General features: G+C 33.7%; 2 protein-coding genes across 2 annotated transcripts in view; one reads left to right on the top strand and one right to left on the bottom strand.

The window, feature by feature from the left end:
- Positions 1 to 18221, top strand: part of LOC148606574 (uncharacterized) — a 30532-nt gene extending 12311 nt beyond the window's left edge. The window contains exons 3-12 of the mRNA XM_088545013.1: positions 3459 to 4061; positions 9719 to 9860; positions 10150 to 10344; positions 10871 to 11032; positions 12548 to 12673; positions 12897 to 13027; positions 13397 to 13565; positions 14308 to 14466; positions 15302 to 15482; positions 16920 to 18221. Coding sequence (XP_088401139.1) covers positions 3475 to 4061; positions 9719 to 9860; positions 10150 to 10344; positions 10871 to 11032; positions 12548 to 12673; positions 12897 to 13027; positions 13397 to 13565; positions 14308 to 14466; positions 15302 to 15482; positions 16920 to 17065 — 1998 coding nt within the window. The 5' untranslated portion in view covers positions 3459 to 3474 and the 3' untranslated portion in view covers positions 17066 to 18221. The remainder of the gene's footprint in view (positions 1 to 3458; positions 4062 to 9718; positions 9861 to 10149; positions 10345 to 10870; positions 11033 to 12547; positions 12674 to 12896; positions 13028 to 13396; positions 13566 to 14307; positions 14467 to 15301; positions 15483 to 16919) is intronic.
- Positions 18222 to 21459: 3238 nt separating this feature from the next.
- On the bottom strand, positions 21460 to 27483 carry LOC148606573 (CUB domain-containing protein 2-like). Its single transcript, XM_088546763.1, has 5 exons — positions 27373 to 27483; positions 26787 to 26880; positions 24463 to 24632; positions 23069 to 23237; positions 21460 to 21667 (listed from the first exon to the last, which is right to left on the bottom strand). The coding sequence occupies exons 2-5, from the start codon at positions 26878 to 26880 to the stop codon at positions 21546 to 21548; spliced, it is 555 nt and encodes a 184-aa protein (XP_088402889.1). The 5' UTR covers positions 27373 to 27483; the 3' UTR covers positions 21460 to 21545.
- Positions 27484 to 27537: the final 54 nt, after the last annotated feature.

The following is a 27537-nucleotide window of genomic DNA, read 5'->3' as shown; positions in this document are numbered from 1 at the left end:
ACGAAGAAATATTAACCTCAATCATGTGGTACACACTAAATAAATTGTTACACTATGCATCACTTGCTGTATTCAGTATTCAGCCTTTTTTTCATCATCTTCCGCACACATGTTAACGTACATGTACCTGTGGCCCCCAATATTTACATTTGACTCCCACAACCACTGCCCATTGGCCAACTTCATACGACTAGGTAGTGATACATGTAGACAATTCGTTTGAAAATGTTAAGCGGCCCTACTTAAAAAGTACTGAATTGGGTCGTTCATTTATAAATGAATTAAAAATATCATTTCTTAAGTATTACACGGGTGGGGGGAGGTGTTAAAAAAGCTGCATTACTACATATCCTTTGCATATGGTATTTTTTTTAATTTGATTTGTTTGTAAAAGTTGCAGTTTTGCTGATACTGTCGAAAAAGTAACAGCAGTTTTAGTCACGGTCATTAAATTGTTCCGTTAACAATAAATCTGTAATACTTGACATACATGTATACTTCCGATCTGTTAAGTAAACGATCATTTCTCTCCTTTGACAATACAACGACTTTTCACCAAACTTGTACAAAGGGTCAAATGGGATGTTGTTTGATGTGATTGTATTTTATGTACAAATATGTAAGCGGAAAAACTTTTATTTACACCATATGGTATGGTTACAGATAATATCAAAAGAATGATACTAGACCTATCCGTCGCGTAAAAAAAGCGGCTGATCCAGAGATTTTATTACAATGGGCTACAGAAAAAAGAGGCTCCAGGTTATTGTTTTTTTATTTAATATTTTTATTCTATCTTTAGAGATATCTGATGTTGAAACAATGGTCACTGGAAAGAGATCGAACTTTAATGGAATTACATGTATATGAAAACAAAATACTACGCGCCAAATATGTTTATCGGAACGAATGAAATTCTCATGGCCATGCGTTCATTAAAAGAGATTTCTACTGAATTGAAAACTTTTGATTGTTAATTAGTTGTCCTTTATTTTTTCAGCTGTATATTTACTTTCCAACAGTTTTTAAATATTTCTTATTTATGTTATGATATTACCAGAATCAAATATATATAAAAGTTGAACCCTCAACTGCAGACGATATGTATTTTTAATATACTGAAGACCATCAAGTTGTTATTTAGAATTTGTCCAAATGTATTTCTAAAAATTCTCTCACCCTTCTTATAGTGTATTAGTGTCATCAAATTATAAAAAAATAACTCAGGTCCGCAACTCGTTACTTTTAGGGCGTGAAGTATTGTATCAAGATTTACACCTACGATTATTTTAAAGAAGCGGAAATGGCCGGTGATTCACAATAATGATCTTATAGTTACCGGAATCAATAAAAAATAACATTAAAAAAGAAAAAAAAAGTGCGATTTTCAACGGTAACGAGTGTGAATTATCTGACCAACACCGAACAAGAATAATTCAACGACGGAGTCCCAGTAGCGGATCCAGAGTTTTAGGCAAGGGGGTCCCCCCAAAAAAAATCTTCACGTGTTCACTTGTGAGGATCACGAAGTGATCCTTTTTTTGTGGGGGGCATGCCCCCAAGAAAATTTAGAAATATTAAACCTCAAATCCTGCATTCTGATGGTATCAACAATTTTAAGGGGCGGCGGGCCGCCGCCCCCTGGATCTCCCACTGAGTCCTACTTCGCTGCAATATTCTTGCTTGTTTTCCTTCCCTTAACATCCAATTTTGATAGACCATTTCCCAGAAATTATTAACACAATACCCCAATAATCTACAATTAAGTATCCAAAGGAAAGAGTTTTGAAAACAAGGATTCTGCAGCACTTTTGGACGAACATATAGGAAGTTGGGCCATTAGACAAACAGACGTGTATATATATAAATTATAGGAAATGAAACGAATCTCCAAAAAGAAAAAAAGTGTAAAAAAAATTACTTTGTACAATGAACATGTATCAAGTTTTGAAATATAATATCGAGCGACGTTTAAAAAAAAGTTATTTGACTTTATGTGCATTTTAGTTTCTGCGCATGATCAATAAAATATTACCCGTGCTTCATAAAAATTATGAGAAATTAAGAAATTGACTACAAAACCTTTTAAGATATGGCAATTATCCAACTCTTCACTTCAGTAATTTAAGGTAAAGAATATAATTATATAAATTATATTAAAATATATTAAGTATATAAAACACAGACAAGACGATATTCTGGTTGATTATTCGAGCGCTCTAGCCTATAACTGAAAACAAGCTTGATTTATTATCTATTCTAAAACATGTATCTTTAATTTTAATTTACTGTAGCACGGGCGAAGCCGGTGGTACCGGGTTTTGGAACCCCCTTGGCTTCTATTTATGTTTGTTTGTTGGGGTTTAACGTCCGAGCAGCAATATTTCAGCTATATTCAGACGATAAACATGAAATTGATGATAAAATGAACATGAAATGATGATGAAATGAAAAAGGGATGGGACACAAGGACAATAGGATCGACAAATTTTGATTGCCACTGGAAATAGGGAGAGGTGGGTAGGGTCGGGCAATTTAGCCTCCTGTGGCGGAGCCCTATGGTTCCTACTCTGGAGAATACGACAGTAGGGTTCTTTAAGGTGCGAGGAACGTGGCATCTTTCCCAACACGGTGCACCACTATGGTTTGCGGTCAGGTTTTCCATATTATAGCCTGACAACCCCAGCATATAACACGCCAGGGGTACCCCATTCCACCACCTGGGGCACACATCCCAGTTGCTCTGTAGGCAGAGCGTCCTAGCCCCCGGCTAGGGTTCTGAGCACTATTCAGTCGCCTTTTACGACAAGCTTACCGCTGCTGCAGGCCTATTCTTTTAACACCCGGACCTGCACGGGGCGGCTTCTATTTAAAAAGTTCGCTAATTTCATGCAAAATTAGGACAAAGACGAGCTATTATATGTAAAAGCCTGGGTCCCTCTTTTAACTCAGTTGAGGGTTATGTAAAATTAGTGGAAGTCTCTATTGAGTGCAGAGCAGACACCTACATCGTAGACGATACAGTTTGAAAGAAAAGGGAAAAAATACACGTGGAAAATGATAAAAAATACCAAAATATTTCTTTAGAAACGTTTAAATGCAAAATAATGCATAAAAAATTCGAATGAAAAAAAAGAATCGTTTCCTAGATAAAAATATTGAACTTGTAAACTTAAAATGTGAAGTACATGTATCTCAAAGGGTGAGGTTTCCTGTTTTGAAAAGATTTATAGTACTAATATTCCTTCAACTCATCATGGAAAGAGGAAGAAATGCTTCAAGTTGATATTAGTGGTTACAAGTGATTGAGTTTAATTTTTGTGTTTTAAGGGGAGCCTTCTAAGAATCTTAATAAAATACTGAATAAATTATATGTACATTCGATGTAATGAACTTTTCAGATATAGTTTGTACGTGAATACGATAACATGTATAGTTTGTTTTCATATTTTTAACAGGAACATCGATGTCAATATGACATTACTTCCAAAAACGGAGCCTGTTACACTGGTGTGTATGAAAACAATAGGTAGTGACACTGGACAAAAGGGGGTTGTACCAGAAAATGGCAGTCGTACACCTTTGGAAGACGCAACAACCAAGGTACAAGTGGAAGATTGCACTGATAACGAAATGAGTGAGAAAGAACAAGGCTTTCCAGCGCCATATTCGGAGCTTGCCGAAAAATGTAATAATTCTATTAACTCACTGACTTTTAAACCTGAACAGGAAAGTACAACGACAGAAGATATACAAAAGCTGATGCAAGATAAAAGTTTCTATGACAACTGTCTGAAAGATGCCGATACCCGTTCTCGAATTTCAATCAAATTCATCAAAACAGCTTTAAAGTTCGGAGTCCCCTTATTCTATCTGTGCTACGTGGTTACTGCCATTGCTATCCATCCGGAACGGGTCGACGTCGTTGCGTTAGACCTTGCTGTTTTGATGATTTGGATTTACGTGTTTTTCAAAAAACCAAGGGAACGACTAGAGAAGATTAAAACCGTTTCGAAAGATAGAATTTACAAATTGACAGCCCAAACCCCGTATTTACGAAGGTGAGATGTTTAACTGATTACAAGTATAAAAAACCTACGGATGGTGTGTTTGTGATTTTACTACATTCTCTAAGAAAACACGCCAACTATAAAATGAACAAAAATGAGAACAAAGTCACATGCATATGCGCGCAAAGTCTGCCTTTCCGTCGACTGAAAACGCAATTTTTCAATTTATAGTATATCAAATATTATTTTCTTGCACTTGTACCGTTATGATTCAATGATCTCCTCTGCACAGGGAACATTTCCTGTCTGATTCTTACATAAATATGTACTCAGATAACATATTCTGTTTCCGGAAAGTCATTGATCTTTGCATGTTCATGTACTTATGTACTTTTAATGATAGAAAAAAAAATCAATTTATATCAAGTATCAACCATGATCTTGTACCATGAAGTAACAGCCATTTAGTTTCGTTGATTCATAAGTTAGAGCAAAACCCGTCTAAACCGAACCCCTTTTGAACTTTAAAACTGGTTTAGACAGGTGTTCAGTTTATGAATTGATATTACAGGCTGAAAAAGTGTCTTGTTTTGACAGGTGTTCAGTTTATTTATAAATTGATATTACAGGCTGAAAAAAGTGTCTGGTTTAGACAGGTGTTCAGTTTATTTATGAATTGATATTACAGGCATAAAAAGTGTCTGGTTTAGACAGGTATTCAGTTTATTTATGAAGACATTTTTGTCGGGGGTATAGGTGATCTCTGAAAGTATTTACAATTTTATATTTGGGATTAACTCTTGTGCATTTGCTGCGTTTCACCAAATACATTTTTTGCTATGCTACTTTGTATTTTTGACGAAGATGTTACAAGCAGCATTCACTTTCGTTTAGTTTTTTATACATCTGTCTTGTGACGAAAGTTTAAAATATATATCAGGGGCGTAGCTAACATATTAAGCATATGCTAGCAGAAATGTCGGTAAGGGGTCTTGGGACCGCTGAATGTGCTCAGCGGGTCTAGGGCCTTACCAAGGGTCCTGCCGACGAAGCCCCCGGAAGCTCTGAGCATCTGAGGAGTTGGAGGGCGCGTCTTTAAACTAGAAAAAAAAACTTTATAATTTACCATGTTTATAATTAATTGTAATGACTATTTCGCTGAATCTGATTATCTAAAGATGGTTATTAAAGGATATATGTATGGATGAAAAACACCATGGATCTTATTTAGCTTCTCGAATTCCTGTCGTTCATTGATGTTAATTCTTGGAATTGTTGAACTCAGTGAATGCTAAGCTAATTGTACTCTTGACACCTGAAAAATTCTTATTCACAGTTAACAAGAAAATGTGTCTCTAAGGTACTAATGTCTTGCTCGACACATGTATAACAAAACTGTCCAATTTTCACACAATGTGTTGACCATATGGCGATTAACAAGTCACCCAAATGTACGAAGTTTCATGAAGATCACACTAATTTTTTTTGAAAAATCTATTTAGACAAAAAGCTAAGCTTAAGTATGACGAACAGATAAATTGATGACCGAAGGACTAATATGAGGCTACTTGTGTGACCCTTTCCACAAAACTTCCGTTAAACACAAGGTTTAATCGGAGAGAAACAAAAGTAGGCTGCAACAATAATGGTTATGAAAATTTGGTTTATGCAATTAAAGGGATATTGTTTGGAAACTAATCAAGTACATAAAGTGAAATGTACGTGTAAAACAAAATGTTTAATTCAGTGAGATCAAAAGCAGATATTTTCATGTAATAACCGAAGTTCATTTATAAATTTTGAACGCAGAACATATGCATGACATCTCTGTGTACATGTATAAGGGCAAATGCTGATTATAGTTGAACGGAGATACATTTTAAGCCGCAGTAAAGCGCTTCAATGACCTTTCAATGGTTGACGTGGTTAATTACTGGCATGGTTATATAATTATAGATATAATTGCAAATACAGAAGTATACAGATATTTGCTTGTTAGAGACAGAGTAGGCATCAGTAAAGTTAGTTTCTCTGTGAAGTCCAGATCAGACCGGAGTCTTTTCCACCTTTTGATTTCCGACTTGAAAAGCTCTTCATTTTCTGTGAGGTCATACCTGTATGTTTCGTTAAGTTTATCTGCAGACTCTTCGTTTATGGATTCCAAACGGGAGGATGTAAGATTCTTGCCTTGAAAATGGTCGGAATTATCCTTTAAACGCTCTCTAAATACAGGTAACCAGGAAAGGTATAATACAAGGCTCGCTTGCAGTACTGAGTCTTAGTATCAGCTGGGTGGTTACCTCTGTTGGTCTGTCCTCCGACTCTTCTTGTCATGGACGACTTTTTTTACTTAATGATGTGCAAGCAAATGATTTTTTTGCATATATTAGAGCTACCTTATACGCGAAAATCATTGCTCGTCTACCAACCACACTCTTGGGAGATTTTGTAAAAATAATGGATAATTGGTTTTTGTTTAAGGAAGCACTTATTTTTTATTTTATTTTATTTATTTATTTATTTTTTTGGGGTGTGTGTTTGATGTGTAGGCTAGGCATTTACAAAACAATAACAACTTTATTAGTGCCTGAAAACTCTCAGCACACCTCAGAATCAAATAATCAGTGCCGTTAACTAACACCAAAATGGGTAATTATGTGCTTTAGAAGGCATCTGTTTATTTCTTCAAAATTAAATATATTAATAAAATTGTTTTTAATAATATCTTTCAGTTCGATGCACAGAAATACCATATGATTATGAAAATATAACTGCATTTTCACGACACACTAAATGCAGAGTTTACAATGTAACCATGAAACCAAAAACTTTTAACTTATAGCTTTAAATAGCGGAAAAAAACACCGATGTGAAATATCGAAAAGCAAAGTTTTGTAGTTTGAAATAGCGGAATAAACACCGATGTGAAGTATCGAAAAGCGAAGTTTTGTAGTTTGAAATAGCGGAATAAACACCGATGTGAAGTATCGAAAAAGCAAAGTTTTGTCGATATATAAACGAACTTATTTTGATCTCTTAAGTTTTTTTCTCCGTTAGAGAAAGGGAGAACGGTCCGTACAGTTGGTAATACACAGCCCGAAGCTTGTATACTTCCTAATTTAAGTCTCGCGTTATCCCCTTTATTAGTGAGACACACTATCATTCAGCTATCGTATTAACGTCAACGATGGTATTATATAATAATAATAATTACATGTAGTTTGTGTTAGATAAAGAGGTGTTAATGTCCGATTGATTTATTATCACCGTGTTCTCTTAACGCTAATCATTGCTAAAAATACATAATATGGTTGGCAAGGTATCGGGCTTTATATGAATTACATATATAAACATATAAAATTCTTTTCAAAGTCATTCAATTTAAATATTTAAGTATGTGGTCAGCTAAAACTTTCCTTTGAAAGATTTTGCTTGACCTAGATATTATCTGGTATGTAAACAAACAGAAAGGGTTAGGGAGACCAAAGCCACGTGTTGGAAAAATGGTTAAATTAGTTGAACGTTAACCGCTCTTTAGCCATAAAAAAACTGATTTTTGCTTGGATAATGACAAAACAAAAATATGCAGTGTCTGATATCAACGATTCAGCAAATGTTGAAGTAAGATTTGAAGAGAATGACTATTCAAAATTGTGTAATGGGGCGTCCAAAGGATTATTACCCACCAGCGTTGACTCGTTCGCCTTATTTGGTCGCCCTTCAGTTTTAAAATCAAAATGGTGGTACCGAAAAAGAAGACAGACTTTCTCTCTCATCGGAAATTTAGTGTGTTTATTTATATACATTTGCTATATGATATATGCTATTTCCTATGACTTCGATAATATTGGTTTATTATTGTTTGACTGTACAGTTGTTTTAATATGGGTTGCTGCCCATGCCGAAAGGTCAAGGAAGTTGTTCGCATCAGCTGGAAGGAAATTAGTGAAAGCTAAAATTAAGATTAATGACAAAGTTCCATTTCTAAGAATGTAAGTAATCATCAATTGAAAACAAAACTTTGTTTAATCTTTACAATCGAAGGTGAAGACTGTCCTGTTCAGGCTTTGTATAACAATGTGAATGCATATCAATGCATGCTTTCTTACCCATCGTCTCGTTCATGAATTCACAGGCTGTGATCGAATTATCATTTGATATTAATCTTTTTAAAGATTTGTTTTACTGATTGAAAATCTATGATTGAGTGCAAAATTATGATTTCACAATACATAGTGCCTCCATAAGAAAGTCAGTAGTTCTCAATTTGACATTAGTCCGCGAAAGTTTATTCCTCGAATACCAATAACTTTTGATCTACCGACAGTTTACGGGTGAAAGTTTGTTGGCATTCGAGGAAAAGCTGTATGTAGTTATCACAACAAAAGTGCATGTATATCTAAACAGAATGACTAGGTAAATTACAGGTAGCTAAATCTAGTTTTTGGCAAATTGTATTTTGCTATTACTGCTTGAACAATTGGATTCTTTTGGAATGAAACTTGTTAAAGTATTGCATCTCAACGTTAACTTGTAAATCATCAGGTATTCCAGTGTGTACAAATTCTACAATAGACTCTTTGGATGTAATTGTTTTTTTTCTCAATATTTCTATAGTTGTGTGTGCTGCAATATCCTCCCATATTACTCGATGTAATTTCTTGAAACTTTGTATTTCTTGTTAAAACTATGATTTATTTCGTTCAGTTATTCAAAATATCTTTCTGGTCAAAATATTTTCCCCTTGTTTATCCTTTATTATTGTAAGTGGTTTATAATATGATATATTGTATGCGTGTTTGTTATGTTCGCAACTCATCAGAATTCTGGTTACTCTATTTCATTGATTTTCTTGAAACTTTGTAGAGTTGTGGAAGACACAATGTATTTTTATACTGTGCTCATACTCATGCTCACCCAGTTTTCAGATTATTGGCAGTGATCAAATTTCTTTAATTATGTCTTATTATCTTTAAAGTTTAATGAATTGGTCTGTCATAAATTTCATATAAAATTTCATTTCAATAAAATTATTTAGAATGATATCATTTGTTCTAAATTATAATAATAATAGTATTTCACTATGCTTTCTTTAATATTTCTAACATATAATTTACCTTTCCATTCCCAAAATATTTTTGTTAAAAAATTATAAGATTTATTTAAATTTCATAATGATTTTAACCCAAAATCTACTACTTTATCTCATAAAAAAATTTAAAAAAAAATGTTGCTGTTTTATCAAGTTGACTTACTATTTTTGATTGTTAAATACTTATAAAATCATTTGAATAGTTATTAAAAAAGCACCCATTGTCATTATCTAAACATCTATTGAATCTTTTTGTTGGCGTTGGAGGAATAGGTAACATATAAATTGTTGGCATTGGAGGAAGACACCGCCGCGAAGACAAACTGTTACCTTGCAACAGTCCAAATGAATTGGGTGTAGTTACTTCAATTTGGCACTACAGGCGAGGAGGTTGAGGCTGTCATGGTATTATTCGTGAATTTATAATAAGCAAAAGCCTCTAAATTTAAGGGGGATTTACCTTTGGACACCATGTATTCGCTTTGAATGAACATAAGACCATCGAAATATATGCCAAGATCAATCAGGTACTCCGAAATCGAAATAGACATATGCTTAACTGATTGAGGTATTATTTTTTGCTTCAAATTGATTTCTTATTGAGTTTTTTTTTCAGAATAATCACACTCGTGGTTTCCTTGGTTATACTCGGATTTTTGATTTATGACTTTGTCCACGATGTTCAGAAGCTGATTCCTTTTGGTGGACTGGTTCTTCTTTTATTTATTGTTTTCATAACGTCACGATCGCCAACAAAGGTAATTTCTCTGTTTACAAACAAAATATATGTATATTTTTTCTATATAGGCATATTTATTTAGTTCTCCCATTTAATTAATGTTATAGAATTAAAGTGTAAAGTTAAGACCACATTCAATTAATGATAGCTTGAATTTCTACCGATTATTTCAAATGAGGAACTCGTCTTTAATTTTTTTTTTTTTTTTTTGAGGGGGGGGGGACAGAGTTATTTAATAATTTGCTGTCAATAACATTCAATGCCATGCTGGGTTAGAAAATTTTTATTTGAAACTTTCCACTTTTTAGGTGCATTGGACTCCAGTAATATGGGGAGTTATTTTACAATTTGTTCTTGGCTTGCTTATTCTACGTTGGCCTGTCGGATACTCAGTGGTCCAATTTCTTGGGGACCAGGTCGGTGCTTTCCTTGCCTACACCGATAAAGGGTCCATATTTGTGTTCGGGGAACAGGGTCTAAAAGATCATCCAGTTGTATTCCAGGTAGGTTTGTTATTAGTGAAATCCAGGCCCAAAATGACGAAGGCGGAATTTAAAACTCTTCATCGAAAAATTAACTGACATAAAAAAAATAAGAAGAGGAAAAGAAAATCAAAATCAAACAGACAGACAGACAGACAAGTCACTTACAAAAGCCGAATTTATTGACTTGATCAACTACAATTTTGAAAATTTCAAGGAAGATATGGTATTGATATAGGTAGTGCACCTCAACAATACCTCCATTATATCTGTTGGCCACACTGAATTCATCCTACAAATTGCTTTCATTGCTATATCATTTTGCTGATTCAAGCAATCGACAATATCTGTGTAAGTTTTGGAGAAAAAAAGAAATGAAATGACAGTGCTCATATTTTTTGGCTCGGATACTCCGTGGTGTGAAGTTTAAATTTATACTTTAAATCACTAATCATTTTTGTATTTATATTATTTCTAAGAAAGCTTTTTACACGTATATATATTTCTAGTATTTCTTCAATATAGTACCCACAAAACGTTGTTTTAGGTTTTACCAGTAGTCGTGTTCTTCAGTGCCATCATCAATATGCTGTATTATCTTGGCGCCATGCAGGTTATTATCCGGGCCATTGCACGTCTGCTTAAATTCGCTATGGAGACATCACCGATGGAGTCGTTCGCTACATCTGCCCACATTTTTGTTGGTCAGGTTCGTATAAGTCTGTGTAACACATTGACTAACTTTCTTTTGCAGTGTATATGTAACACCCATTATGAGTGGAACGGTTTTGACCTTTCGCAGGCACGGAAAGCGGTTTTGAGTTTTGACAGCACGACTGTTGTATATGGTACGGAAAGTAGCTCTTCTGCGGTCTGATCGTACATGTACATATTCCTTGGTTACTAAAACAGCTCTTTTGAGTTCCGATCGTACCTATCCCATGGTCCATAAAACAGCTCTTTTGAGTTTCGATCTTACCACTGTTTACTTCTCAGAAATGTGAGACTCGTGGTTTATTATTGTGTTTTCTTTTTGTGTCTTTCAATCATCCACGCGAAACATTATGTTGGCAGGTATCTGTTTATTGCAAAGAAGGAATTTTGTTGAATTAAAGTCATCCTAAAAATATTGCTCTGAATAACATAAATGTTTTAAAGGTATCAAATTTCAAGTCCCCATGATTTTGTAAATTAAAAGATGGGTATTAATTTTCATATTTGTGTGTGCTAGGATACAAAATACATTTGACTTCACCATGAACTTTTAGATATACATGTAATCAGATAAAGGAGTCTTTTTTAAATAAAAATGAGTTTAAACCATTAACGAAGTGATGATGTTTTTGTTAAAATGCGGTTGATACAGAAGTGTTTTACTGTATATTAAGATAGTTCGCCGCTGTTAAATTTTAATTTTCAAGGTCGAATTAGCTGGATGCTGCTTAACTCCGGATTAAACTCGAAATTGCGATACACGTTTAATATAAAGTAACAAATGCAAACATATTTGATTTGATTTGCTTTAATTTATATGTCACTGGGTCTGGGGATATTTTTTTTTCGGTACGGGATTGGGGTTTTTGGGTAAAATATCAAATAAAAGGTGTTTTCGTTTGCAAAATGCACGTTTGTAATTAATTATTGAACATTTTCGTTTTTAAAAATCAGGTAATATTCGTGCTGATCCTGCTTTTATCATAAACAGTTTGACATTTGCATTGTTGCGAAAACATCATTACCTTGCAGGGGCGGATCCAGGATTTTAGATTATGGGGTACACAGTTAAAATTTCGCCGAGCGGAGCGAGGCTAAACATTTTTCTAGGTTAAATTCTTGAAATATTCTTCTGGAGTGGGTGCAATATGGATATCTTTTTGTGGTGAAATTAAAGTTTCAACCTAAAACCGCTTAAATCTACCCCTGACAACTCATGCTTTGCAATTTTTTATGGAGGGGGAGGGGGAGGGTGCACGCCCGCCACGCCCCGTCTGAATCCATCCCTGCCTTGTGTAACATTTGGAGAATATTTTGCCTTGTTAGGCCGTTTAACTTTTCCATAATAAATTTATTTGATCTGTGTTGAAATTAACAAGCGGAAGGTGTGCTTGAATCCAAATTGTTCTTCCTTTCCATTAATAAAAACGCCTACTTTTTTTTCTTTTGGATATACCATGTTCTGCAATTAGTTTTTGGTTACTAAGATGCAATGTATATTTCTCGTTAGGTTGAATCCAGTATTGCTTTGAAGCCGTTCCTGAATGACGTGTCAAGGTCAGAGTTGAATGGCATCATGACAGGAGGCTTTGCCACGGTGGCTGGTACTGTTCTAGGTGCTTACATTGGATTTGGGGTAATCTGATTCCTTATTATCAAAACTTGACCTTCTAAAATTATTCCAGCTATCAAATCCTTTCATGTTTAGTATATCCACACTGTTTTTGGTCAACTGTTAAATAATATGACTTTGATTGTTTGTGAAGAAAATTAAAGAAATTAACTTGGGTTTCAACTTTAATATTTTCGAAATACATAGTAATTAAAAGCTTTAATGTGGAATTTGTTTATTTGTATAGGTACCCGCCAATCATTTGTTAGCGGCATCATTCATGTCTGCTCCGGCGGCGTTAGCGGTGGCTAAATTAGGTTGGCCCGAAAAAACGAAAATCGAAGACATAGATATTAGCAGTATTGATGTAAACGCAGGGTAAGGTTTGTGTAGAAGATATTTACGTTATGTTATTCGTTCATTTTTTGTCTCTCTTTCAGCTGTTTATTAGGTAGAAGCGAACACAAAACTTCTAACATCCGTTCTGGGTCCACGTTAAACTAAACTTTCAAGTTGGGTCATACATGTATCCGAAGAAACAATTTTAGGCTATTCATGAGCCCTTTATATATAAGGACATTGCTGGTGCTCTCCTTTAGGAACTTCTAATGGAAATTGTGTTTGAAAGCATTTGTAACTCTGTCATTTAGAAGCAGTTTTTTCTTTTATTAAATTATGAAGATCTGCCAAAAAATAATAAAAAAAGAAATAAGCGATGTAAGTAATAGTATCTTTTCCCCATTTTAGGAAGGAGACCAATTTAATGGAGGCTTTATCAGCGGGTGCTACATCTACCATCAAATTGATTGCTTATGTCGTTGTTAACCTTATCGCTTTCATCGCCATTTTAGCTTTCATCGATGCAATTATCGGCTTCTACGGGGAACGGGTCGGCCATCCAGAAGTTAGCTTTGAGGTTGGACTTTTTGACGTTATATATTAAAACAAAACTCATGCAAGACTCATAAAAATAAACAAGAACATTAAAATCGCCATTTGAAGTAATTACAGCATCGTCCTTAGAGACAAAAAAAGAGGAGAAACATCTTTTTACATTGATTTACATATGATATAACTACAGTCTTACAGTTTTAGCCATCATTTTTTCTGATTATGACCAGTAAATACACATCTTTGTGACATTTCTGAAGTTTTGGACAGATGGTGGCGTTATTCTTTTCCATTTCTCCTTAAAAGACTCACTGACCTGTTGTGGAAAATGAAATGTTTTATGAAAGGGTCACAAATCGGTTAGTAAACCATCCCACTTATGACCTGTAATGTAACAATTGCTGGTAACAATGTATTGACCACTGCTTTTTTTAAACCATGGAATGTTACAATATCCTATGCGTAGGGTTTATTCGCAATTTCAAAGCTTTTCATCTCTGCCACACTCAGTGCTAAACCTCACCCCATTATGCATATTAGTAAAATACAGCGGAATGAACTTCGCGAATATGTAATGAGTAGTGCCCATGCTCTGTAAATTTCTTTCACATTCTGTAGAGCAGAGTCTACACGCTAGCGTAATGATACATTGTGAATCTGGAAGCGGTTATAGGTCTGCGGAGGAGATTGGCAAGGTTACTTGTCATTACTATCTCGATGTTTTACAGATTTGAGGAAGTTCCGGTGTCATTTTTATATCTTTGCAGTGGATCTGTTCTTACCTGTTTATGCCTTTAGCAGTAGTACTAGGAATACCTTGGAAAGACTGTAGAATGGTTGCCAAGCTGATTGGCAAAAAAATTGTTCTGAATGAGTTTTTAGCTTACATTGATCTTGGAGTATTAATCAAAAGTGGAGAAATAGAGGTAATATGAATGATATATAAAACTTTCTTCTGTCTAAAGCTGAAAATTAACTCAACTCAAGAGACTGTAGACCCTTTTGTGCTAACTATGGGGTAGTCGATGAGCATGCGTAGAGCTTGCTCAGTATACACTTCCGCGAGAAAAATTCTTTTGTTCTACCCAAGGCCTACCTCGCAGAAGTATATATAGAGCATGCTCATCAAATAACCACAAAAAGTTCTATTTCAGGATTTTTCTGGATTACTCTGTTGTAAATCATAATTATACTGTAGTTTATGTCCTCAGCTGAGCTTTGGTCTGTATGTTCGTATGTAATTTAGTTTTGGTCACCATGCCTGATATTTAACTGCAATGAATTTTTTTACCTTTGATTCTCTATATCTTAAAGTGTTTAGGCTTGTCTTCGTGTTTCAAATTAAAATGATTGATTGATTGACCGAAATTCAATGTTTAAGGACAAGAACAAATGATTGATTAATCAAACACACCCTGCTTTGTACTAGATTGATATGCAGGGTTAGCTTTAAAAGCTGTAGTGCAAGCAAACAAAAACAGCCCACTCAGACGTTATTTTTGCCCAGAGCCAACCGGTTTTCACTCTCCTATAGTGTGTCTCGTGGCGTGCTGAGTGGAGTGGTGACTACCATTTTTGTATGTCTGGTATGAACATGCTAGAGATCAAACTCACAAACTCCAACTTTTGAGACAAGTCAAACGTGGCGGTTGTCTCGACAGGATGAAATATGCATATAGCTATTACAATGTAATAAATTAATGTTGTCTGTTGAGAACTTCAAGCCAAAGTTATCATTTAAACCATTTATTTTTCTTACAGGACAGGTCAGCAGTTATTGCCACGTATATTCTTTGTGGGTTTGGTAGCATTGCTGCCATGGGTATAAACCTTGGGTCTTTGTCAGCAGCAGAACCCAAACGGCGGAAAGATTACGCAAAGGGAATGTTTCGAGCCTTTGCCTGCGGAAATATTGCTTGTTTTATGACAGCTTGTGTTGCAGGTATGCATACTCTAAGAATATTCAAATAAATAGCTTGTAGGTGTATTTCTAAAATAGATGCAAAATATCAGGACAAATGATGCGAAATAGTCATAAAAGGAGAAAAAGTAAATATTAAATCAGGTACTCTGTTAAACAGAAGCGGAACGTATGACAGTATCTTGATACTATGTCGAAATGACGTCAAATTCATACATGAATTAATAGTAAAAAAAACTATTATTATCGCTATTTTGTTTAAAATCCCTTTGATCTTGCTATACGATAATTTTCGATCTCGTGCCAGTCGAGTGAGAATGAAAATTATCGCTAGTTTCTATGTCCCCGCGTGACATACAAGCAACAGCGTAGGAATATTTGACGACCCAAATAACCGTCTGTTTGTTTACTGCGTATGAAATAATGGCTAATTTGTGGCAATATTTTCTAGTCTATAATGGAAAATGATTAAATACAGTAACTAACCCGATTAGAATGAATAAGTTCCAAATTATTCCACAAATTTTAAACGCGACTGTCATAGTTAACCGAGTTTACATATGAAGGTCAAGAAAACTGAAAATAAAAGAAAACTACATGTAGTACCTGACAATTCAGCAAAACAACGATAAACAGGTTATTAAGTATTTTTTCAACTCGCGGGAGATTTTCATGTTCATCTCGTCTGGCGGCAAAGCCGCTCGACGAGATAAGCATGAGAAACTTCCTCTCGTTGAAAAATATTAAATAATCTAATATTATCATTACTAAATGACCAACAATTTTCCCCTATTCATACCATGTAAATTGGTAATATTCATGTAAACATGGCACTATTCGTATAGATAAGGACTAAGTATTTAATATAAGAATAATCAAGGGAACCAAGGTTATAGCGGTAATCAAAAGAATATAATCCAGAGACAAAGACCAGACATGGAAAACAGACATACACAACAAAGAACATGAAGTAACTAAAATCATACATACAAAGTAACTGTAGTATAATTGTATTTGGTAGACATTATCTAGTTACTGACTAAATCTTTAAAATTGTGTATTTAGCCGATGTCATACAGCTTTTAACATTAAGTGGCTTTCTTTTACATGATATACTGTATAACGTTTCTCTTCATCACAAATAAACATTTTCTGCAACTTTAAATATAGGTGCTTGAATAAAAGATATTACCATGCTTAATTAGATGTCCAAGGTGCAATGATATTGTCTTAAGCTTTGATAAGATGAGGGCATTATCAATATTAAAAGCATTATAATACCTCTTCCCAAGAATAGTCAATTTATGGATACCCTCTAAGTAATTTTTGTGTCTATATTATTATCATGTGGTATTGCTCTCTTGAAATTGCAACCCATGTTTAAAGAATACCAAATGTCAAGGTTTTAACCAATAAAATACGTTATTCTTCTCTGACATTATTGCATTATTTTTATAGGGATAGTTTACATCGAAGAGATACCAGTACTCATGAACAACTCTACGTCAAATTTTACAAATATGACTGGTTATAATATGACTACTGTGATGACACCCACAACGACCATTTTATTTAACATGACGACAAATAACAGAATCGGTTGAGAACCGATTTAGACTTATTTTTTGAAAATTTTAAAAGTAGCTGAAAACTGTATTGAGGTATATTTTCAATTCAGGGTGTGGAACCCAACTTGAAAGGTTGTATGCATAAGCAATCTTGTTGTATTCTTTATATTTTGGTATGTTAATCATTGGACTTTGTTTATTTTGATATTTAGTCTTTGTTTATTTTGATATTTTGAAAGGCAGCTTCATTGCTTTGTTGGTGCTCAATATTCCATAGTTTCATTGTCATTATTATAAATGCAGTTGCACTATCAAGTTGTAATTCTGCCTTGTGTCTACGTTTATAGGGCTTCAGTGTAACATATTTAAGAATTTGAGGTATGGTACAAGAAAAGGTAATCTAACTGAATTGTATTTTGTTACACCCGCCGATTTGAAATCGGGATATATTTATATATATGTGATCGTGTTGTTCGGCAACATTTTTTCCGTTACAATTTTGTCTGCAATTTTTAAACACAACAAATAGTTCATTATCATATTTACAGAACGCAAGCCATTTTAGCAGGTTTTTCAAAGGAATGTTACTCATCAACACGCGATAACTTGATTTTTTCATTGGGGAAATGAAGAACAGTAAACATTTTTTTTCAAACTTGAAAAATTTTCAGTTCGATAAGTAGCTAAATGATATGAAATAAGTTCACTAAAAGTATCCAAGTACTTACTTTGGACAGTAAACCAGTTAATTGGATTGTAGGGTTACTTTCCTTTGCTCAAAAAAAAAAGTAAAAGTCTGGAATATAAAAAAGGTCTATTGATATTTTGACTCGAGCTTTATATATGTATGCCATATCATGGGATTCAGTTTCATACTCGAGCAATATCAACGTCGTGTTTGGCGTCTTGTTTTGACAATAGTGTTTCTTGGGTGGAGAGCGGGGAATCCCTGAGTCAGCTATGTTCTCATTTCTCTGATATTTAATGCAAGAAGTAATGTTCGGAAAATTTAGCGAGTTTTTTTTGCGCTTCAAGTAATTTGGTAATAAAAGCGAAAATTGAACATCACGAAAAATAACCGGATGCAATATCATATTTGTAAAAGCTGTATAATTTTGCTTGGCACAACAGATCGATTTATCTGATCTCAATACATATTTCCACTTAAAATATACAAATTATACATAGCGCATTTGTTGAGTTGTTTTTATATAACTAAACAAGAATTCAGTAAAACAGTGAGTAATGAATTTCCACAGTAGACCGCAAGTTTGTGTTCAATCCATTTATTACAGAAATGTTTATCATTTTTTGTTTTTGTTTTCTTTATAAGAAGTACTTTCTTTGTCGAAACCCTCACGTATACAACCATTCTTTGGTATTGGCGATATTTTAAGTTCTCCAACGATGACTTCGAAGTAGAAAATAGGTTAACACTTTCCAAATCTTATCTATCATAAAAATGATAATGATTCCGAGCTAAATAAGAACATTTATATTAAAAATGAAAAATAGGGATTTTTTTCTTTCGTTTAGGAGAATTTGTTTTTCGTGCGTTACAAGAATGAAGCGCGCACTTTAAATGATACCAACGTAAGGTCAACGCATTCTTCAATATAGCTCCTTATTAACCAACTACCCAAAATACGATAAAATATGTCTAAAACTGACCAATTGATATGAATTCAAACCGGGCATCTATACAGGGCCAATATGGATCAAACCAGGGCCAATACGGCATCATAACTTCCGGTCGTTTGATACCGCCATTTTAAATTAGATATTATCACTTCATTATCCTGCTGGATTATTTATGCATATGTAAACATGTATATAATTTACCAAACAAATGAAAAAAAACTAAGAATAAGGTAGGAAAACTTGATTTTGATTTGGCATATCATTCAAATACAATAACAAGCTCTAAGGAGCTTCAGACCAAATATGAAAACATACATTATGTAACATAAACCAGACAAACTAGAATCAAAGGATGTGCACACAGACAACAAAAAAGGAATCCAACATAACTATGATATGCAAACCAATAATTTATTACACCTGGCAACCCTATTGTAATGCCTAAAACAAATGAGAAGAATATAATTTCAATTGTACATTTGCATATCTAAAATGTGCATTCAGAATTGTGTTATTTCAGGAACTTTGATCACCAGGTCTAAAAGCTGCAGAAACACAAAAAAATCTCATTTTATACAAAAAGGATATTTATAAGACTGATTAATGCAAAGTAAACCTACATGTTCTTGGTAAAACACGAAAACAACTGTTCTACAAATCATCTAGTTGAGTTGGTTAATAAAATTGTCAATAAATATGTAATTTGATATTGGCCCTGTTATAGGTTTCGGTCAATCATATTGGCATGGACAGACGTATTATCCCTCGGCGATGCCTCGGGAACAATACGACCGCCTCGACCAATATGACAAACCTCAACCATACAACAGGGCCAATATGAAATTACATATTTATCAACATATATTATTGAATATCAGTAATCAATTCTAACCTTCTTTTTGTTAAACGTTGATCAGCTGATATGTAGAATTCCTAAGTATTGAAAGCAACCGGTCCGATTTTCTGATATTGACAATTCGGAGCGCTACTTATTGTTTAGTTATTCCCTTCATGAAAACGTATTGGTGACTTGTACATCATAGTTTAACAGACGACAGTAATACGTCAGACATTAAAATACCACAAAATACAAGGAAATTGGAAAATGAAAAACACATACCCATACAAAAACAAATGATAACAAATTTATGTTTATTAATTAAGTGAAATAAAGGTAAATATGATAGTGATCAAAGCACTGCAATCGAGTTTTCAAGCCCTTTTGTTTTCAGTTTGTCTGACTGTCTGTCAGTTCCTTACAGTTTTGTGTTCCATATCACTACCCTTTGGCTGTCCGTATTTTGTGATATTGCCCTCACAATCACTAAATATTCTGTAATTATGCAACTGCTCCAGCCACTAGATCATTTTTCACAACACAGTCTGTAGCAGTCCTAATTACTAACCTTTGAGTCCGGAAGTATTTTTGAAGAGTTACCTTTGTTAACGGCCTTTCAAAACCTGAAGAGTTTCATTTACTTGCATTGAAAGATTTCGACGCTGAGAAAATATTTTTGTTCGTGGGGTAACAATTTTTGAGAATGTATAGTGAATAATTTAATTGCAGAAGTAACACTTTTCTCATCGGATAAAAAATTTCGTCCATCATCTCATGAACCCAATTTTGTAATGAATGCGAAGTCATCAAACGTTTTTTTTAATGATTTACTCGTTGCATTTTGATACTTACACTGAAATAACATAAGCAATGACTGTTTTCGGTCTATTTGAAATTATCTCAATGCTCGTGGTACACACTTTTGAAAATATTCTGCTACGCAGTATATTTAGTGTGCTTTACGTGATTTAGGTTATTTTTTTCATAGACCGAAAAAATGTAAAAGTCATTCCTTAGATAAATAAATAAAAGACAACTCTACAACTTTGACACATACAATGTGTTCTACTACTTGAAGCACCATTAGCAAAGAGAAAGAGACCAGATTTACCATGTCTATTTTAGTATAAGTACTCTCTTAGTTGGGTTGCGCTACAAGTTGTACGTTCGCTAAGATCACACAGGTGCACCCCCACTCATTACCCAAAATATGATTTTCAGGTACCCTTATTACAAGTTTTTGTTCTTCAATTCTTCTAAATTCTCTTTTCAAAACGAAGTAAGCTGACATATTTAGATATAATCACGCAACCAAATATCTCAACTTTCAAATGGTACTAAAGAAATTAGGTAACATATAGGAAATGTAGAAAAACATGAAAATTATGTACTCCTGCCTCACGGAACAATCACTTAAATTGACATAATTTTCAATGTCAAAACCCCTTAAGTATTTATGCTTCAGTACTAGTGGCTTATTTGATATTTTCTATTTATTACTACCACTATTGATACTTCTTGGGTTCTTTTGATGACTTTTGGCGATTTTCATTGTCAGAATTGATCAAAAGTTGATTTTCGCTTTTCCCATGAAAAGACGCATTTATTTAAATATAAGTATAAGAAGTTTCTTTGTATTTTTGGTGTGTTTCTCTTTTCTCTGTCTAGTCACCATCCATGAAATGTTTTCTTTTTTTTATTGCCGTTATAATCCTTGTTCCCTCGATTTTCCATTAATATAAAAGACAGACAGGATTTTCCCAGTATTGGACTATGATAAGTTATATTAGTTCCGCATGGCCTTGAAAATGTTGCATCTGAAAGAGAGACTAGCGACTATGTGTTGCTACGAGAAAAAGTGTGCAAATCTTTATATTTCATACATTGTAAAAACACATAAAAACACAAAATTTTGATGATTTCCATATATGGACAAAAAAGTCATTCTCTTTTCATTTTGTTGTTGTTATACATTTATTTGTTATACATTACAGGGATTCAGGACACATGTTCTAACGACATAAACATAGGGTCAAATTATAACTGCATTCTTTTATAGAGCTCATTCTTCAGTTGCTCCATTCTGTAATGTCTCATCTTTCTAGCTAGTTCCGAGGCTCTTCGAAGTTCATCTTTAGTCTCAGCTGTCTTCGCATCGCCTGTGTATATAATTATGTGGCAGTGTTAACTAATACATGTAGTATCTGCTGGCGCGAATCGGATGAAATACATAATTTATTTTTACTAACTTTTTATTATTCCTCCTTGAACTGAAAATTTTAAGTTGTCCTTTGCTATGATTAGCGCCTTGATTTTATAAATTAGCTCCATGGTTATTACGATTTAGACAGCGGATGAAAAGTGGTAAGTAAAATTATACAACCATGAGATGTCAAAGTACTTTTGATGCAAATACGAAATGATAAACAAACTTACGACATTATTTACCATATTGTAAATAAATCATCAGCCGATGGAAATTATCTATCATTGAACAACTAAAGGATAAATTCTATAGCACATTTTAGCAATATCTAATAGAAAGATAGACGAATAGTTATTTTAAATACACATATATATCTGTTTTGAGTTAGAATTTATCGACTAACTTGCTAAATTGTGACATGCTCATTTATTTTTTTCGTAATTACATCACATTCTGTTAAAAACATGCACTGAATATTACCAAAAAATAAAATGATATATCTATTTGTTGCGACGAGAAAAAAAAATCCCATTTTTGTCAGTTTAGCACTCTAGTCACTCTTGTCACGTGATCCATTCTTCATCGTTTCATTTTCGTTCCAATGGTAGAGTTCATGTCCATTTGGGTACGTTAATTTTGATATGATTATTTGACCTTTTTCAAAGTGAACAAGTATTAATTTCCGCGATGTACTAATTTTTGCTATCTTTACATTGGACAGACAGAAAAGCGCAAAATTTGATATTTAACACTATTTAACGCTAATTATACCGCTGAAATATATTCACTAGACAATATTTCGAAAATGAGCAACTCAGACTGCACTAAAAACTGGGAGCATGGACCAGGTATCTTTTCGTATCGTATAGTTTTCTTTCCTCTTTCGTTTACCCCAGACTTGACTTTTTATGAGCAACTCGCCAGGTGTTTCTAGAAAAGCAGAGGAGCTTAACCTACCGGTGCACCTGGTCCATGCTCCCAGTTTTTAGTGCAGTCCGAGTTGCTCATTTACTTTTGTTACTTTGAATGTATGATTTTAGTTTACTTCATGTTCTTTGTTGTGTATGTCTGATTTCCATGTCTGGTCTTTGTCCCTCGATTACATGCTTTTGATTATCACTAAAACCTTGGTTCCTTTGATTATTCCTTAATAACATAAGATATTTATAACTTGCACTTTAAGGTTTTGGTAAATTATGAAGAAAATAAATCATAATTATAATACTTTAAAATGCATTATATTTTATAATATCAATATATTAAACTTTTTCCTCTTACATGTTACACCTGCCTAATATTATACTATACACACTTTTGGCTAGATCTATGCTTTTCATTTGATGACGTCACTAACCTATTTTAGAAGATTCGTATTCCATATCAAAACCACGCCCACTGACACCATGGTCAGTTGCAAAATGAAGCAACACCATATTTGAGTTAGTCTCAATTGTTCTCTCAACACTGTGCTTGCCAGTGATCACTTCAATTGGCTGGTATTCATTGTCCTTTACAACATAGACCTATGGAGTATATAATGTAAATAGAAACATATTGGTTACTTATGGGAAAAAAATAGACACAGCGAACTGTCAACACGTGTAAAATACAAAACAATCAACCGTCAAAATATAAGTTATACAAAAAAGCTATTATGTACCATTCAGTGTACAAATAAGAATCAGGCAATGGGTGGACAATCATTGATCTCAATTTAGTCTTTTATGACTAAAATATACTCAACACATCTATAAAACAACCGACAAAATATTTAAGTAACATAGATGCTTTTGACTGATTATGCAGGGAAAATTAGCGGGAAAATTTTTATCAATATCATAAAAAAGTCGAAGTTTACAAACCTTTTAATGGTAATTTATGAAGGGTATAAGATACCAATACTTGGATAATGCAATAAAATATCTATGTTTTTATTCGTCATGTCACAAACCTTATACACATTTGGCCTGATTCTTAGACAGAACAGTACTTAGGTACATAGAGGAGGTTACATAGAAAGAGAAAAAAAAATGTAATGCAAGGATAATACACAGCGACTGCGGTAAATGTAGATAAAATTTATTTAATCAAAATACTAGAGCATATATTGAGAGAATCAAGGAAGAACACGAACTCATTTAAAGAAGATTAATAAATAATGATATGACAAACAGGATGAAGAGAAATACAATGTAGCACAAATAGGAGGAATACTACTGGTAGTGAGCAATTTCCCTTTGTAGTTAATGCCATATTTCCATTAGCATTCAAGTACTTAAATAGTGTTAAATAATAAACAACCAACTTGATATGATCATATCAGAAATATATTTAAAAGATCTCCAATATACAGAATAATAAAATAAAAACAAATATTTGTAAGGCAGTCGCAAGTCAGGCCATTCTCCAGCGATTTGTACGGCGGTCGCCAATCAAGAAATTTTGCAGTGATTTGTACGACGGTCGCCAGTCAAGAAATTATCCAGTGTTAGCCTTCTTTTTATTGCGCAATCATAAAGTAGTTTGTAATAAATATGTATTATCCTTACTATATACTATGACATTTTACATTGAGTACTAATATTGAACCTTGATGAATTGTATAAAAAGCCCAATTACAAAATTACATTGTACTTTGATGATCATCCCATGCATACATTCATTTTTCTGCCTGTTGGGAATTAAAGAAAATGCTACTTTTAAAAATGTTTCTTATCCGTTTTTCTCAACGATTATGATGTTACTTACTGTCAGTTTGTCACCGTTGTCTTCAATGTCTGTGTCTTTGATACGCAGGTCTATGGTGTAATTTTGGGGTAGGTCGATTTCGTAGTACATGTTTAGTAAGTCTGGGTACTTATTGGGATATCCCGGTGAAGTGATGGTTCCTGACAGCGCCGTGAATTTTTGACGATTAACTAAAGAAAACAATTGTTTATGTATATATATATATATATATATATATATATATATATATATATATATATATATATATATATATAAAGGTCTGAAAAATTCCCAACGATGTTAGAACTGTCAAATTTGCGATGCAAATTTTTGGTCGTTCCCTCCGCGGGACTCGAACTCGTACTGCTGTGACATCTATGGCAACACCGCCTGCACAAAGTCCAGCGCCCTAGACCACTCAGGCGTTGTTACCATAGATGTCACAGCAGTACGAGTTCGAGTCCCGCGGAGGGAACGACCAAAAATTTGCATGGCAAATTTGACAGTTCTAACATCGTTGGGAATTTTTCAGACCTTTCTTTACGTTTATATATCTTTCCTGTATCAATTTGATCCGATGGAGCAGTGTAGCAAATAGAGTCGTCACATTCTGAGACGTTGTATAATATTGATTTGTTGTGACATGCATCATTAATTTGATCCTCTATCCTACATGTTAACATCTAAATGAACTGTCTAGTACTACCATACATCGTGTACTAAGTTACAGCCCTAGATTAATCCTACGAGGAGGAATGACCCGGCCAGCGAAAGCTATATTTTTATATAGCCTAGCTGGCCGAGTGGTCTAGAGCGCTGGACTTTGTGCAGGCGGTGTTGCCATAGTTGTCACAGCAGTACGAGTTCGAGTCCCGCAGAGGGAACGGCCAAAAATTTGCATCGCAAATTTAACAGTTCCAACATCGTTGGGAATTTTTCAGACCTTTCTATACGTTTATATATCTTCCCTGTATCAATTTGATCCGATGGAGCAGTGTAGCAAATAGAGTCGTCACATTCTGAGACGTTGTATAATATTGATTTGTTGTGACATGCATCATTAATTTGATCCTCTATCCTATATATTAACATCTAAATGAACTGTCTAGTACTACCATACATCGTGTACTAAGTTACAGCCCTAGATTAATCCTACGAGGAGGAATGACCCGGCCAGCGAAAGCTATATTTTTATATAGCCTAGCTGGCCGAGTGGTCTAGGGCGCTGGACTTTGTGCAGACGGTGTTGCCATAGCTGTCACAGCAGTACGAGCTCGAGTCCCGCGGAGGGAAAGACCAAAAATTTGCATCGCAAATTTGACAGTTCTAACATCGTTGAGAATTTTTCAGACCTTTCTATACGTTTATATATCTTCCCTGTATCAATTTGATCCGATGGAGCAGTGTAGCAAATAGAGTCGTCACATTCTGAGACGTTGTAAATATATATATATATATAACCCAAAAAACATACATTAAGTATAAATCCAAGTAAAATTAAAACACTGCCAATTGGGAAAGATGATTCATGGTGTAAAAAGAACTCCAAACAAATAATGTTTTTTTGTCTACATATGCTACATTAAAAGGTACGACGGTCCTTTTCTATACAGATCTGTACATTTGAGAAAAAATATTTTTTCATCTCCCACTAAAATCAAACAAATTAAGCCAAACCAAGAAGGCTTACTCTAACAAAGTTCATACACAATCTATATAAGACCAAAAACCGAATGTAAAAAAAAAACAAAAAAAAAACAAAAAACAAAACAAAACAAAACAAATTAAAACAACTTTAATGCGGTAACTGTTTCTGAAATAGAAATGAAAGTGAATTCAGTGAATTTGACACATGCATGACTCACCTCCTGTCTGATTCTTATAAAGGCTGCTACTTAAAATAAGTCTAAAATCCAGTCTCGTTCATTTTTTTCTATGATAAAGTTACCTGTTGTAATTCTAAAATTGATATTGGAAGAATAGAACTTGTTTTATTTTATTTAGAACGGTCAAACAATAATGAATTTTAGTTTTCTAGATTTTTTTCGATTCTTAAATGACAATAATGTTGAAGACTTGAGTCATTGCAATCCGTATATTGTCCGCAAATCAATGACACACTTAACCATTCTGGTCGCTTATTAATGTTTTATATAGATTTTATTTATTTTACATAACAGCAATTGAAAAAAAAAAAACATTTGCTATAGCAGTTTTGTAAATAGTGTTTTCTTTGTTATCGTAGGAAATAATTTCTTAACACATGCCCTACTGCATAGAGCGTACTGCATTTGAGACAACGTAAATAGCGGACGTTGATTTTGATAAGATATCAATATACTTACTTTTCCGTCTCTCATAGTTTCTAGAGAAAAGTGATCTATGTTCAGCACAAATACAGGTAATCAAGGTTACTATTATTATGCACCAATAATTCATCTGAAAATGCAAAATATGATAAAATAAAAAATGGGATGTAAATATTTTCACCAGAATACATACCCAAACGATAACAAACAATTGAAGACCATCCAAACAAATATAAAACATAAAGTTCTATCGATGTCACACTTACATAAACTAATGACGAATTGCTTCGATATGTAATAAAACTTTGACAAATAAATCTGTAAACATGTTATCAATACTCCTGTTTAAACACACTATAGCGATATCTTATTAACTATAAAACTATTAAATGTTTTTTGAGTGAGATATGTTTTTTTTGAAAAATTTCTTTACGTATATGATAATTCGCACATATAATAACAAATCAGACACATTTTTAAAGATTCAGTCTTAAAAAAAATGGAAAAAAAAATTGATAGACGAAAAGTTTTTCATTTAAAAAAAATAACATTTAAATGTTTAATTAGTCCATTAATTTTCGTCATGCAAAGAGAATTTTTTTCCAAGTAAATAACATCTTACCTTGAGTAACACAACAGTCTTTAAACCGAATAAAACAAGTTAAAGGGAAGCTTATACCCTTTTTAAGCTTTAGTACCTCTTTTTATTTCAACTTGAGGGGAAATATACGTGTAAACACATCATAGCCTAAGCAATTCGAAAAGGCCAGTAGCTAATTATTTCAGT

Source organism: Perna viridis, chromosome 9, assembly GCF_037379345.1.
Source record: "Perna viridis isolate PV_CMFRI_1.1 ecotype Kerala chromosome 9, ASM3737934v1, whole genome shotgun sequence".
Taxonomy (NCBI): Eukaryota; Metazoa; Mollusca; class Bivalvia; order Mytilida; family Mytilidae; genus Perna; species Perna viridis.
This window is presented reverse-complemented; position numbering and strand designations above follow the sequence as displayed.